The 16,206-nt window shown below is 47.8% G+C and overlaps 1 protein-coding gene across 5 annotated transcripts in view; it reads right to left on the bottom strand.

Annotated features, from left to right (window-relative positions):
- The window catches only part of dennd5b (DENN/MADD domain containing 5B), a gene marked incomplete at its 5' end in the record, with an annotated part of 208,069 nt that overhangs the window by 48,600 nt on the left and 143,263 nt on the right, over positions 1-16,206 (bottom strand). For all 5 annotated transcript variants that reach the window (XM_083651323.1, XM_083651324.1, XM_083651326.1 and 2 more), the window contains one exon: positions 28-215. In XM_083651323.1, the coding sequence (XP_083507449.1) occupies positions 28-215 (188 nt within the window). The remainder of the gene's footprint in view (positions 1-27; positions 216-16,206) is intronic.

Genomic DNA, 16,206 nt, shown 5'->3' with positions numbered 1-16,206 from the left:
CATTTTGGGTTAATTGCCCTGCCCTACCTCCTGAGGGAGCTCCAGTTTGGAGCGGTCGGTGCCTTCCTTGGACTGCAGGCCCATCAGGTAGGGAACAGGGGCGTCCAGGAAGTGGAGCAGGGAGGCAGGCAGGATGGGAACGTAGACGTGTTGCCACTGGAAGGGGAACAGCAGCGTGGTGATGCCCTCGGCCACCGTCATCAAACTCTGGTAGTCTGAGAGAGAGCGACAGAGAGAGGGAGAGTTTAAATTGAATTGAGATATAATGACAATTTGTTTTGCAATTATGCTTTGGCAATATAGGGATGATCTCATATCGCCAATAAAGCTTCTTGAATTGAACTGAGGGAGAAAGAGAAGAAGAACGATTCAATTTGAGATGACTACACATCATTCCATTGCATATTAAATTTTAATTGAGAATGTACTGGTGATGAGCTTTGCACAAGTGCCTTATATTAGCAATGTAAGAATCTCCACACACCATCGCCATTTTAATTGGGATCGCTCTTATGTTTTCTTTTTTGTTATTTTGTTTTGCTTCCTTTCTTCGGATTATTGTTATTATTTTTCTGAGGTAGAGACTAAGGGTTTCATGTCTCTACATGTACCTGCACACTGTTTTGTTGCTTTCGTTTAATCTGTTTGTTTTTAAAAATTTGCAAATAAAGAATGGGGAAAAAAAGAAACCCTTGTGATTAGAAGAGAGAGAGAGAGAGAGAGAGAGAGAGAGAGAGAGATTTAATACATACAGTATATGGTGAGAGTATAGTGAAGTGCAAGAGGGACTTTAATCAAGTGATTCAAATTGAATTTGAGTGGGGGGGAAACTGAGGAATTGCAAATTGCATTCTGATGGATTATTTTCAATCACGTTTCCACATCTGTGTGTGTGTGTGTGTGTGTGTGTGTGTGTGTGTGTGTGCGTGTGCGTGTGCGTGCGTGCGTGCGTGTGCGTGCGTTTGTGTGTGCGTGCGCACGTGCGCGTGTGTGTGTGTACATGAGAGTGTGTGTTTCTGAGTGTATTGCCTCCCCCGTTCCCTAAACCAGATTAAGGCCAGGGGTCGCAGGCTGGCTGTGGTATTGAGTTCAGCGGCAGTTTCATCAGATGTGATTATGATGACCAGAACCAAACGCCTGTGTGACCTCCAGGGGAGAAAACAGAATAAAACATGACAGACTCACACCAATGTATCCAATCAACCACTCTCTTCTTCTTTTACACCCTCCTCCATCCACTCTTTCTCTTCTTGTTCCCTATCATTCCTTCTGGTTCAATCTCTTCTGTTAGGAATCTGTGCAGTTTCATTCAAAATGCATTAAGGTTTCCAAGGCCCTCCACTTCATTAACCACAGACCTGACCTCCACTGCATTAACCACAGACCTGACTCCACTGCATTAACCACAGACCTGACTCCACTGCATTAACCACAGACCTGACTCCACTGCATTAACCATAGACCTGACTCCACTGCATTAACAACAGACCTGACTCCACTGCATTAACCACAGACCTGACTCCACTGCATTAACCATAGACCTGACTCCACTGCATTAACCACAGACCTGACTCCACTGCATTAACAACAGACCTGACTCCACTGCATTAACCACAGACCTGACTCCACTGCATTAACCATAGACCTGACTCCACTGCATTAACCATAGACCTGACTCCACTGCATTAACAACAGACCTGACTCCACTGCATTAACCACAGACCTGACTCCACTGCATTAACCACAGACCTGACTCCACTGCATTAACCACAGACCTGACTCCACTGCATTAACCACAGACCTGACTCCACTGCATTAACCACAGACCTGACTCCACTGCATTAACCATAGACCTGACTCCACTGCATTAACCACAGACCTGACTCCACTGCATTAACAACAGACCTGACTCCACTGCATTAACCACAGACCTGACCTCCACTGCATTAACCACAGACTCTCAGAGTCTCCCAGGGATCAAATTACCTCATTTGTGATCTCGGTCACCAAGTCTCGTCAAGTCCTGCGATACTTTCCTGAGTATCCTGCCGGCTGGCCAACGTATTGTTCCAATTTAGTAGGCTATACTAAAATTGGAACGATACAGAGAAGACTGGCATGCGACCATTCCAATACTAAAATTGGAACGATACAGAGAAGACTGGCGTGCGGTCGTGTATTGTTCCAATTTAGTATAGCCTACTAAATTGGAACGATACAGAGAAGACTGGCGTGCGGTCGTGTATTGTTCCAATTTAGTAGGCTATACTAAAATTGGAACGATACACTGGCCAGCCGGCAGGAAAGTATCACAGGACTTGACGAGACTTGGTGACCGAGATCACGAATGAGGTAATTTGATCCCTGGGAGACTCCAGGGAACAGCCCGGGAGGAAATATCAGTCTGGTGGTTGTTGCGGGATGAGATTATGACGATATGTGGCGAAAACGGGAATAAAACTGGCTATTTAGATGCAGGAAAGACAGGCTGCCACTTGGCCCCCTCGGAGCTCCATTTTAGGACTGGCTTGGACGCTATTGATCTCAAAACAACGCTAGGACGGCCAGAAACGCTGCGGAGATCGCTGAGTGAGTCGTCAGATCATAATTAATGTGAGGAGAGGGGTCCAGGTTAAAAAAAAACGAAATTCTCCTTTAACCACAGACCTGACTCCACTGCATTAACCACAGACCTGACCTCCACTGCATTAACCACAGACCTGACTCCACTGCATTAACCACAGACGTGACTCCACTGCATTAACCACAGACCTGACCTCCACTGCATTAACCACAGACCTGACGCCACTGCATTAACCACAGACCTGACTCCACTGCTTTAACCACAGACCTGACTCCACTGCATTAACAACATACCTGACACCACTGCATTAACCACAGACCTGACTCCACTGCATTAACCACAGACCTGACTCCACTGCATTAACCACTCAACTGCATTAACCACAGACCTGACTCAACTGCATTAACCACAGACCTGGCTCCACTGCATTAACTACAGACCTGACTCCACTGAATTAACCACAGACCTGACCGATTTCTATTCGACAAACTTGCAGAGTTGCAGCAGCTCTGCCCATGTACTTCCTGGAAAAAGAGAGTGTGTGTGTGTGTGTGTGTGTGTGTGTGTGTGTGTGTGTGTGTGTGTGTGTGTGTGTGTGTGTGTGTGTGTGTGTGTGTGTGTGTGTGTGTGTGTGTGCGTGCGTGCATCCTCACCAGTGAGCTAGTTTGTGCTTGGATAGATGAAGCCGTGGAAGTGAAACTAAAACCTTTAGCTCCTCGAATGGCCGCTTGAGGTTGGCTCCAAAAGGGAGTCGTTCCCAGTTCACCCCCATGTTAAAATGCCCGTCTACAACAGAATTAAACATGTTTACAGCCTGGAATATAGCTAATTTCACCTTTCATAACAGCTGTACGGGGGTGAATTTTTATATAACTCACTCGTTTAGAGTAGAATAAACGATAGAAAAGACTACGAGTGGGTTTACATGCACGCAATAAACTGTTTATTAGCGGATTTCTGGAGTTACCTGATTATTCAAGTGGTCATGTAAACAGCATACACCGATAAGCTTTATCCGTTTATAGTCATAAACGGGTTAAGAGAAAACCGATAAACACACCTAGGTTTCTGGCCAATAATCCGTCTTCTCTCTGCATGTATACAGCATAACCAGCTTTCTTTCGGGTTTATACATCTGCGCATGTACACGTTGCAGGAGAGAGAGGGAGCTGGAGACGCGCGCTGCTCACTCACTCACTCACTGGCCTCTTTCTGCTTCTTCTCCCCGGCCATGGCGCACCACAGCCGGCTTGATGAGATGAAGGTGAGGAGCACGGAGCTCCTGCAACAGGCGTTTACCGACCTGCTGCCTCCCCGTTGCTGCACGGCTATGTTGTAATGTGGATACAGGAGATGACGAATATTTGTCTCGAATTGCGAATAGAACGACACATTAATAAAAGGCATTGGACTCAGTGTGCAAGCCGTGATCTGTGTGTGACGATTTTTTTCAGATGACGGATTAAAAAGATTTATACGAACAAAACGTAGCCTACTCAGCTGTTCAAAACACAAGTTATCCGCCACTAAAGACCTTAATTCTCTCCGTTTTCTGACAGCTATTTAAATTCAGTTGGGTCAAGATCTGTATCGTTCATGTTATTTGACGTGCTTCAGTCGCCTGCCTGTCTCTGTGCTCTATGCTTGGTAAAATTGGAAATATATGACAGATTCACACTTCCAAAGCGACGCCTCCCTAGTTAGACAACGAGATACAAACTAATTTTCACCTAAACCATCCTCCGAGCCAGACAAAGAAGTAATGAAAATGTGATTTTGCATTTCGCAACTTCTTTTGTTGTTTTATTGCGGAATTACCGCTGCCTTCTGGAGAGAAATCCGACTAATTGACTGAATCATGTAAACCCGGGTTTTTCCTATTGTCGGATTATTAAAGTGTATGTAAACGCAGAAATCAGATTATTGCCATAAACTGATTATTCTCAGTTATCCGTTTATTGTTTGCATGTAAACGCACTCTATGTTTTGGGCGTGAATCGAGAGGTTGCCTGTCCAGTGATTGTCATTGTGCATCTTGCTGATCACGGACCAATAGCAGGCAGAGCTGCCGCTCTGGGAAACCTCTGGTCTTGTGCTGTCTCGCGCGAGCTGCGCAAGAACCCAAGATGGCAACGGCCACACTAGGCTTCAAAATGGGAGTTCATAAACCAATGGGCTATATTCCTCACACCCTATGTCTCTGTCTCTGTCACCTGCAGGTCACATTCTTTGTATAAATACAAGAGCAGCTCTAAAGATCCACATTCACAGGAAGCGTTTTTTCCAGTACGGAGTGCTTTGGAAATCATGTCCAGAGTAGACAGAGTGCTTCCAACGCACAGACACACAGAGCACACAGACACACAGAGCACACGGAGCACTTATTAGCTGCTAGTCGAAAAAAGTGACATTGACAAGCTGCGCTCTTCTACAAAAGTGGAACTTTTTTCTGCTTGAGGCGCCCAGAGTGCTCCGCCCAAAAACACAAGCCGCCGAGAGCGCTAAACACCAGGGGCCCTATCTTCCCAAAAGTGGTAATTTAGCGGTTGCGCTCGTTTAATGCCGTGCGCAATGCAAATTGGGGGCGGGCACAAGCGCATGCCTGTTATAATTGTACTGGGCATAGGCATGCCACATGCCAAAGCAGGCGTTTCAGCGCTAAAATGTGGGGATAGATGGCATTATCCTATCGTCAGCAGCGCACAATTACTTTGCGCTAAGAGCTTTGTAAAGGACCTCTTATCCGCTAAAACACTCGCTGCGCTTGCGCATAAACGTCATTACGCACGGACGTGCCACCCCAGGACATCAAATTCTGCTGCTAAAATTGGGTAACCAGCAGATTATTCGGTGAGGCAATCAACTATATTGGTAAATGGACTGCATTTATATAGCGCTTTTATCCAAAGCGTTTTACAATGTGCCTACATTCACCCATTCACACACCGAGGGCGGCCAGCTGCCACGCAGGGTGCCGGCACAGCCATCGGGAGCAATTTGGGGTTCAGTGTCTTGCCCAAGGACACTTCGACATGCGGACTGGAGGAGCCAGGGATCGAACCACCAACCTTCTGATTAGTGGACGACCTGCTGTACCTCCTGAGCCACAGCCGCCCCAACTATAATTCACTGAGAAACCTTTATCACATTGCAAGGAGGGGTTATGGTAAATTAATTGAGAAAACTTGTACATTGTAGCCTACTTGCAATAGGCTATTCACCTTCACCTGCTATAACCCGGAGGGTCGTTGGCATCACAGCCGATCTGGCACAAGCCTCGGCACGAGTCGAGTTTTAATTGAGTCCACTCTAAATCCTCCAATCTTTTCTTTTGCCTCCGCCGTTTACCCACTGCAAACACGTTTCTATTGTCCCACCTTAGTCAACAAAATAACCCGAATTGCATCAAAACTCAGATGTTTTTAACAGGTATATGATGTGATGGTGTCGTTATGAGATAGGGATAATATATACATTCAATAGGCAATAGGCATTCAAGTACAGCATGCCTCACGCAAATTGTATTACATGGACTGCGAGACGGGAATCTGATTGATGTAACGCCCAGGCATTGCCAGGCCACACCTGTGAATAATTCTGGTGGTTAACACTGCCCAAATCCCGTTTGCGCCGTGCATAAATGATTTGGCACGCCTCTAATCTGCACTTGTGCCCATTGTTGTGATAAATTATGCATTGCTTCCCCGCGAGTATTGCTTCCTCATGAGATTTTGGGGCTGTTTTAACTTAAAAACAGGGAGGTCACGTCTACCCATACAATTATATAATTTTTAAACAGTTGTGTTTCTGTATAAATCATTACAATTATGCTCCCGTGAGGTGGGGATGCTTTTTTTTGCTGCCGGGCGGGGGTGCAAAACTCGGCACCTGGACACCTGGACAAATGCGCAAGGCGGACTGTTATCTTGCCTGCGTTAAGGCACGCGCAAACAGGTGCGCAAGCGTAAATAGGCGATATCGCCTGTACGAAGATAGGGCCCCAGGTGCGGTGCTGGGAAGAGGAGCGCTCCTACAGTGTCCTTACCATAGAGAATGAATTGCAGAAAGGTGCTGGCAGCTCAAACAACTGCTTCCTGTGGACATGGCCCCTAAGTGTGCATAATAAAACATGTCAATATTGTCTCCATGCTTCTTATCATACTAATAAAACAAGTTCACTAACACAGGGCATGTACACACACACACACACACACACACACACACACACACACACACACACACACACACACACACACACACACACACACACACACACACACACACACACACATCTGCCTGGCAATTAAACAGTAAATATTTATTCTTCTTCAACTTTCTTGAAGAACACAGTGTTACTGCCGCAAACAAAAAAAGTAGCTCAGAGATGGATGGCTCCTCATACTCTGCCTTTTGAACAATGGGTATCTTCAGCTGTGGACCTGGCTGTCATGGAGATGTCGGTGACCCGTATGCATGGCACTAAAGTAGAAAATACCATGCATGGAATGCATGGTTTCCTTTGCGATAAAGTTTAATAAAGTTTATAACAGAGGAAACCAACGAGACAAAAGATGATAAGATCTAACATCGGTGAGACCAGCTTTCTCAAGTTTTGATTTGTCGATTCTAGTGGATGAGGTTTTTACACCAATGTCCATACCTGTCAACAAAATTTTCTTTGGGAAAATAGGCAAATCTACAACACCTCAATCAGAGGGGATGCCACACTCTTCTCTGTCCCCATGCTGTGAATCAGGATCATAAGAAGAAGGGTGCCTTTTTACTAGGGCTGTCCTCCCTTCAAATTCGAATATTCTATTGCGGTTTTCCACAACTATTCGAATGTCTGCTGTGATGTCATCATGACGGTGAATGGAGATGTTGCAACTCTTCTATTATATGGCTCTGGTGTTAGCTAATGATCACATGAGTGGGAAAGGGGGGAGTTGGCGGTGACGTAACAGACAACCAAATCGGCCATTTTGGAGGCCCCTTCCCCCTCCCCCCAAAAAAGCAGGTTTGAACCAGTTTGAACCCATAGAGGGCACTCTTGCTGCCTGAAAATTATACAGTGTGTTTGGAGGCCCCTCCCCGCTCCCCCCAAAAAAGCAGGTTTGAACCCATAGAGGGCACTCTTGCTTCCTGAAAAAACCACCTCAAAAGCCATATATATAGGTTAAAAGCTGAAAAAATGTTGTTTAGGGGTTAGTTACTCTTTAAGAATGTGAGCTGGATACTGATCAGGGCCAACAGCCTCCGCGCCGCACAGGTACGCAAGCAGAATACACAACACAGCACCACCGCTTTCCATTAATAATATCCCCCTGGCCGTCCTGCCTAAAATCAAAGTGCTAGGACTTTCCATGCAGCACAACCTCCGGTGGAGTGACCAGGTAAACACCATGATGGCAAAAGCTGGCAGGAAGCTTTTCCTCCTCAAGCGCATCAAACGTTTCTGTCACTCATGCTGACCTACGAGCCATGTATATGGGCTACATTAGGCCAGAGCTGGAGTATGCTGTCCCTGCTTGGCACCCTGGTCTGACCCAATATTGTCCACCCAGTTGGAGCATGTGCAGAAGAGGGCATGCCACATTATTCTGGGAGCATCTTACACCAGCAACCTGCAAGCCATGAACACCCTACATCGCCCTTCTTGAGAAGAGGAGGGAACAGATGTGCCTGACATTTGCTCAGTCACTGCTAGTCCTCTCACTCCTTTGACTGGCTCCCCCCTTCTAGAGGACATATATCTGGACGTACCAGTCGCAACGGTCACAAACTCAACACCCCGCTGGCCAGAACAGGCCACTACTTCAATTCTCCCATCCCTTACCTCACAAGACTCATCAACAGCCATACAGCATGAGCACAGCATTTCCCCCCAGTCTACGGTCATTATACAGCATTACCCCTTTTTTATTTAGGATTTGACTGAGATTTTGCTAATTACTACTACTACTACTTATTGTAGATGCATTATTATTGAAATTGTTTGTTGTTGTTTTTTTACCTCTGTGCTGCTTTTTAATATATTACATGTATGTAAATTGGTGTGTGATTTCAGTCTGGAAATGACTGCGAAGCACTAATAAAACCTACTAGTACTGCCACAACAGTGTGGGATTAACTTAGCCCAGTCATGACCCCACCAAATGAAAAATAGCTCCTTTTTATTACCCTTTTGTTGATATTGCTGCACTTTGTGCTCACCTATATTCACCGAAACAGGGCACATGCTTCCTCCGATACATGTGCAGTCGCCAGCCGCTTCTTTTCACCTGACAGCGGAGTTTTACTGGCAGGACGAAGCATGTGGGAGGATCACACTATTCCTCCCCAGTCCCCCTCTACCCCAAACAGGCTGATGACATCATCACTGATGAGGTAATTAGGCCAATTACCTAATAAAAAAATCGGCTCCGTCAGGTCACCCGCACGGGTGCTCTTTACACCCCCTGAAAGTTTCAGCCCGATCACACGTAAAACGGCATAGCCGTGGCCGGCTAAAATTCTGCTCACATGCACGCACACACACAATAAGAACTTTTCACTTTTTCATTTTCTCCCCAATTATACTGGGCCAATTTAACCCCATGCTGCCCTATTGGCTGCCCCGGTTGCTGCTCCACCCTCTGCCGATCTGTGGAGAGCCAAGACTAACACCATGCTTCCTCCGACACATGCACAGTTGCCAGCCGTTCTTTTGTTTTCACCTGACAGGTGAAGGGAGGTTCACAGGTAGGACATAGCATGTGGGAGGATCATGTTATTCCCACCAGTTCCCTTTCACCCCGATCAGGTGCCCCGACCGACCAGAGGAGGCGCTAGTGCAGCGACCAGGACACATACCCCCCAATCTGGCTTCCCACCCTCAGGCACAGCCAATCATGCCTGTATGGACGACCGACCAAGCCGGAGGTAACACGCGGATATGAACCTGCGACCCTCGTGTTGGTGGTCAGGGAATATACCGCTATCCTACCCTGACGCCTGAGATGACTAGATTAAAAAAAAAAAAAAAAATTAGCTATTCAACTATATTGTTCAGGGGACGCATTGTCAGAAAGCTAAGGGCCCGGGGGCCGGACATTTCCCTGAGCTATTATTATCAGGCTATGTACACTTGACACAAAGCACCACCACACAAATATATATATAAAATAATCAATTATAAAGTTCAAAATAAAAAGTCCTTTAAATGATATATATACTGTACAATAATGAGGTGCATGTAAATAACAAGTCCATGTAAAAGGTCCAGCAGGTCCTTAAAGGATGGCTTTACAAATTATCAACCAATTTTGTATAATTATAATCTCGGTAATACAGTATAAGCACATGGGCAGTGTTTACCTTCTCTTTCTGTTTTCCACATGGAGAATTATCTGCATGCAGAAACTCTGCCCCCAACAGCTGCAAGTCATTAAGGCATGTTAAGGCTCTCAATGCAATTCTCCATGGATGTGCTTAAAAAATAAAAATAAACAATAACAGCTTCCGCGTCTCGAGCAGAACTTCCGCAGTTCCGTTATGACGCATTGTGACGTAAAACGCGTCGCAACGGAGCATTTTGCCTGAGGAGGAAATGGGAGCTCTCCTTGAGGAAAACAGAGAGAGAAGGTAAACACTGCCCATGTGCTTATATTACAGATATTATAATGATATGAAGTGGGTTGATTATCGGTAAAGCCATCCTTTAAGTGATATAGGGGGTAGTCCACGTAAAATGTTGTCTCATCATAGCCTCATGGTCTATGTATGGTTCATGTATTTTTCATTTTGATCATTCTATTTTCAGAAACAGAGAAAAAAATACACATCAAAATCCAGATGAAAAACGGTAACATAATGCATTTTCCACTTTGCCATAATGACTTGATTTTTATCACCTTTTTTAGGCTCATTTCCACCACATATAACAGCACAGTACAGCTCTACTCGATCTGGTATTACTCGGCTCTACTTGATATAGACTCTGTTTCCATAGCAAGTTTACTTGCCTCCGCCCAAACCTGGTCGTCATAGCGACCGCATATCTGCCCTCCGCCCATAGCCGAAGTAGGCTATAAGTATAACGTTAAAATTAAATTCATACACGGAACTTTTAAACTGATTATGAAATACTGGTGCCTATATTTAGAGTCTAAATGACCTACAGTGTACATGGGCAAATGTGACAATCGGCTAGGAGAATGGATATCACTTCGTTGTTACTCAAACTCACATGCATGCACTGCGCGGGGACGGGAGAGGCGGTGCGGGGAGAACCCCAGCGGCAACTCATCAGGCAAGACCGCGGCTTCGCCTGCGGCCTAGCGGAGCCAACTACAAAGGGCTTCCCGAGGAGCGGACTTTTTTCTCTCTCAAAACAATTGAAAGCCACCGTATGTTAAAGCTGAGCAAGGAGATCGATTTTATTTCACCAGAGCCGAAGGCAGTAACACAAAATAAATAACTTCTGGAAATAACAGAAGAGAAGGTAAGCCCCACTAAACTGGTATCCAGCATTGACAGTAGATGCCTACAGTAAACACGATTCTGCCTGACCAATCAGTCGTCTGCAGTGTTTTCACGTCACCGTATGGTACTGGGTCCACAGCCCTAGAACCTCAACAGAGCAGGGACCAAAAGCAACACAACTCAACCCCGACTCAACCCGGGCTGTCCATGTTTTTGATCGGTGGAATGAGACAAAAAAGCGAGACGAGCTGTGCGGGGCCGCGTTGATACCAGCGGTGGAAATGGGCCACTTATGGGTGACTTATAGAGCTGTGGGCCGTGCTGGCTGCAGCTAGAGAGAGAGAGAGAGAGAGAGAGAGAGAAAGAGAGAGAGAATGAGAATGAGCAACTAAAGGGTTAACAGATGAGTTTTCTGCTGCTCGCTCAACAGGGCAGGGACTCTCAGCTCAACTAAAGAGAAAGCAGTGAGTGAGCAACACAAGTCAAGCTGAAATTAATGTGGCAGACAGTGGAGGTAGAGAGTTTAGTTTATTAGGATCCACATTAGCTGTAGCTAGCAATACAACATAATACCAACATAGCAAGATGAAACAATACACTGCACAACAGTACAGTTATTAAAATACTGTAAATTATATAAATGTCCTTTCAGAAGCCATTGCTCATCAAAATCATAGAATTGGTGGTACTGTACCCAAGACTAAAAACTAATTGCATTCTGGCAATGCAGAAGTCTCGTATAGTCATCTCCACCTACTGTATGTCCTTCGTTTTAGCCCTGTGCCAGCACTGAAGGAAGTAATACACTTAGTTACTTGGATTAGTAACTGTAATATAATTACTTTTTGGACATTGTAATCCCTTGCATTACTAGTTACTGGGGAACAGAAACAGGCTAAACATTTTCAAGGAGTCTGTGCATCCCCCCTGCACCTGTGGATATGTGTCTGTTTGCTTTGCTTCAGTTCTCCAGTCTAAACAGGTTTAAGGCTTCTGCTTCTCCCACACACACCCCTCTGTGGGAAAAAGACTCCCATAAATACATTCCTCCTACTTTGTACATGTTGCAGCATATGCCGTCCTAGGTGTTCCCGTTCTCACACATCACGCCAAGTTTAGCCTCTCAGCTCACTTCATTAACACTTTTACTGCTATAATCTCAAGTGTCTCGTTTTGCTTTGCCTAAGCAGTATTCCTTCACACCTCAAATCTTAAGCATTTGCCCTCACGCTGAAACACTTCAAAAGCTATCAGCAAAGGCTCATGGGTAATGAGGAAAAGATGATGATGAGGATGATGATGATGATGGTTTGAACTACTTTCTGATATTCTTTAAAGGCAAATATTGCTACGGGTACTCTTTAAAAAAAAGGCCCATTCGTCTGCAACATTTTCTGCACGCTGCATCGCCAAAGAAACTCCCTTTTGAAATATGATGAAGCATTTGTGATACATGAGGAAAAGTGTAGTCATAAAAAAAGACAAATCTGATATGGCAAACCACAACTCTGCAAAGGGAACTGGGGGAGAAGCGACTCATGGATACATACTGTAGCGTATCGCTGATACGCCAAAGAACGGAGAGTTGTAGTTGGTACAGGGTCTTTATTCACAGGCTTCGTTAGCTCCTAGCAGCTAGCTTCACACCGCTAGCTCTACCCATAACAACCGGTCTCCTCGCCGCATGGCACTGACTGGCTTCCGCCCCGGCCGCTGGTCACATATATCCCCTTCCCCCTAGGAACACACCCACACATATCAGTTCCTAGCTGTGATCCAGACACTTAGGTTGCACATCACATTACAGGTAATACTTGGATTACCCAAACACGTTACACTTCCCCCACACAACTTTAATGTCGCTTCCACGCGACATGCATAACCCACACACATCCCCCTGTACCAAAACACACCCAACACAACATTTTTCCCAACAACCAGTCTTTTCTTTTCAGCACCCCCGTCATAATGTCCAGTTTTCATTAGGTACTCCGTAATGTCTAGTTTTCATTATTTCCTTCCTTTTCACACATTCATTTAAATTCAACACAATATAATTTCAGTTCGACAACAACCCCAACATTTACATCATTCTTTTTCCATTACCTTCATTTAAACCTTTTTTCTTACTCACATTATCCCACTTCAACCACTATTTCCATCCCCCCTTTTAAAGCTTCTGTCCCATCTGAAGCACATTACAGTCAACACATGCACTGCAGTGTAAGTCAGCACGGTCCCCCCTCTGTGCCCCACAGTCCTCACACGCATCGCAGTATCTTCGCACATCCTCCTTTTGTTTGCCCCAGTAGAAATGTCCACGGATGCGGGTGAGTGTCTCTTCGGGCCCAAAATGACTGGAACCAGGGCCCTTGTGTGCCCCCTTAAGCGCCAACTCTCGCAGGTAACCGGGTACAACCGCCTGCCTCCCTTTTACCCCGTGCTCTGTTCTCTCCAACAGCCCGTCTTCATCTAGCCGCAGGTCGGAAAACATGTTCCACAGTCCTTTCGTGGCACCGGAAAACATGTGAGTCTCCTTCACAGGGGGCCGGCGTCCGGCCGCCACCCACGCAAGCACCGGACCGATCTCCGCGTCCTCCGCCTGCCTGCGTTTCCACTCACTCACGTCGACATCCTTGATGGTCGCTCTGTCGTCCTCCAGATCCACATCTGGACAGTCCTCCTCGTCTTCCTCCACCTCCTGCACTCGGTCGTCCTCCCGCCCCCCTTCCCCAGGGGACGGCGTGTTCAGGACAGCAGGGGGAACACAACCGGCCTCGCTCTCCACCTCGGCTTTCCGCACAGCAACCGTGGGGGGCGCAGTGCAGTTTCTGGCTAAGTGCCCAGGCGAACGGCAAGTCCAGCAGAGTCTCACCTGTCCGCCGCCTGCACGTCTCTCTTCTCCCGCTGCCCTCCGGTCCCCGACAGCCTTTTGACACTCTCTAGCCAGGTGTCCAATCTCGCCGCATGCCCAGCAGGCTCCCTGCTGACCATGTCGTTGTCCCGCATACCCGGTCCGTCTCCCGGGACCGCTTCTGCACCACCTCGCCACGTGGCCCGGCTCTCCACATGTCCAACACAGTCTCTTTTGCGGCTCCGCGTGGGGCCCGTGCTCAACTGTGACGCGGTATACAGTGATGTTATTGACGTTTGGTTGCTCCCCTGGAGCGGTGGGAGGGTGACCCATCTGGACTACCGGCCCCCCTGCAAACGTCAGTGTGCTCTTCCCTAGGTCTACTGTGCATTGGTTTAGCGTCAAGTAGTCCTCCCCCAAGATACAGGGCCCCGCCATCTCTACTACCCATACCGGAAAGTTCACTGTCTGTCCCCCCACAGTTATCATCACGGACCCCCTTCCCCTCATCGGCATCAACTCACCGGATACTGTCCTCAGCAGCTGGTCCCCTGGCTGCTCCAGAAGCGCTCCCTCTGGCATCATGTTGTAGTTCACCAGCGTTGCCGTACACCCCGTGTCCACCAGGGCGACACAGGGCTTCCCTTGCAGGCGGACCTGAACATGGCAGCCGTTCATCGTGTGTGGCCCGTTCTGCATGTTGACAGCGCCGGCGATGTCGTCTGCTTCGGGGGAAGGCGACGCCCCCCCTCCCCGTCTGTACCGCTGGGCCCCCTCCAACGGTGACGTGGCCATAGGGAATATGACGTAGGGGGCCCGTCTCGCCCCTCTTAGACGGGCCCCGCGCCGTTTCCCTGGTTCCACGCTCCTCCGCGGCACTCTCTGGCCCGATGCCCGGGGCGTCCACAGGTCCAGCAGCGCATGGCCCCGGGCCCCCTGGCCCCGGTATTGTCTCGTGGGGTGGGCTGCAGGGTCGCGCTTCGGAGCAGTTGTTCTGTTAACTGGCGCACCGACTCAGATAGCTCTTTCACCATGTTGCCTTGCTCTTTCACCATGTTGCCTTGCTCTGCCAAGGCCGTCTTCCACGCTGGCTCTTCTTGTAGCTGGCTCTCCGCTGCCATTCTCACCACTGGGGCGGCCTCCATTATGCCGCTGCTCTTATCCCAGCCTTCTACTGTCTCTATCTCCAGCGCCAACTCCAGCGCTGCTCCCAGTGTTTTTGGATGTCCCAGCGTTACCTTCTGGCTTAGACCCCGTGGCTCGATGGCCTGGACAAAGTAGCTTAGGGCTAACCCATCCAGCGCCTCCGTCGGTAGCTGGCTGTATGCGCGCCGGCTGAGAGTCTCAATGTCTGTTGCCAGTGCACGCAGCGACTCACCCTGCCGTCTGCGTCTGTTACACAGTTCCGCGGCTACGATGGCCTGCTCTTCACATCGTCCGAAGCGTCTCCGCAGGGCCCCCATCACCACATCCAAGTCCTTTGTATCCGCTATTGCCGACACGCACGCCGTAGCCTCGCCCTCGAGGGACATCACGAGATGGCTGGCTCTCTCCCTTCTCGTCCAGCCATTCCATTCTGCAGCCTCCTCAAACTGCTTGCAGTATGCCTCCCACTCGCCTTTACCGTTGTATTTCGGGACGAGCACGTCCTTCCTGGTTCTGCGGGCGCCATCCCCCGCCGTCGCGTGCCGTGCTTCAGCCTCGTTAGCCCGCCTGCTAGCCTCTTTGAGCCGCGGGGTAGCTTCCGTGGCTACGGGGATATCGCCGTTTAGTTCGGATTTTATCATCACAAACCCCAGGCTTGCTGCTGCTATCCCCGCCTGGATCTCTGTGGTAGCGGCCGCGTCTACCCCGTCTTCTTTCTCCTCGGGTGCTTGGTAGTCCGCCCCGGCTCTTTCTCTTCCCGCCTCCCGTTTGAGTCTTTGCTTCTCTCTCTTCAGGAACTTGTTAACCATCTTGCCGATTCTGGAGGTAATTCACCGTTTTAAACTTCTGACGCCAATGTAGCGTATCGCTAGAGCTGGGTATTGGTTCAAATTTCAAGAATCGATTCGATTCCGATTCCCAAGGTTGCGAATCGATTAATTTCGATTCGATTCGATTCGATTCGATTCGATTCCGATTCGATCAATTTTCAATATTGGATTTGGTTAGTGATACCAAAACGTGGTTTTTGAGCTGTACCCTGAATTACATGACTGTCCAGTTATGTAACACAGGGGTTTCCAACCAGCCAAGTAGATACATGGGGAAAAAAAGTTGCAGACCTGTTGTCAATTTTAATGGTTTTAGTTACACATATATT

The sequence above is a fragment of the Poromitra crassiceps genome, assembly GCF_964638095.1.
Source record: "Poromitra crassiceps genome assembly, chromosome: 2".
Lineage (NCBI taxonomy): Eukaryota > Metazoa > Chordata > Actinopteri > Beryciformes > Melamphaidae > Poromitra > Poromitra crassiceps.
The sequence above is the reverse complement of the archived record's forward strand: the minus strand, read 5'-3'. Positions and strand labels throughout refer to the sequence as shown.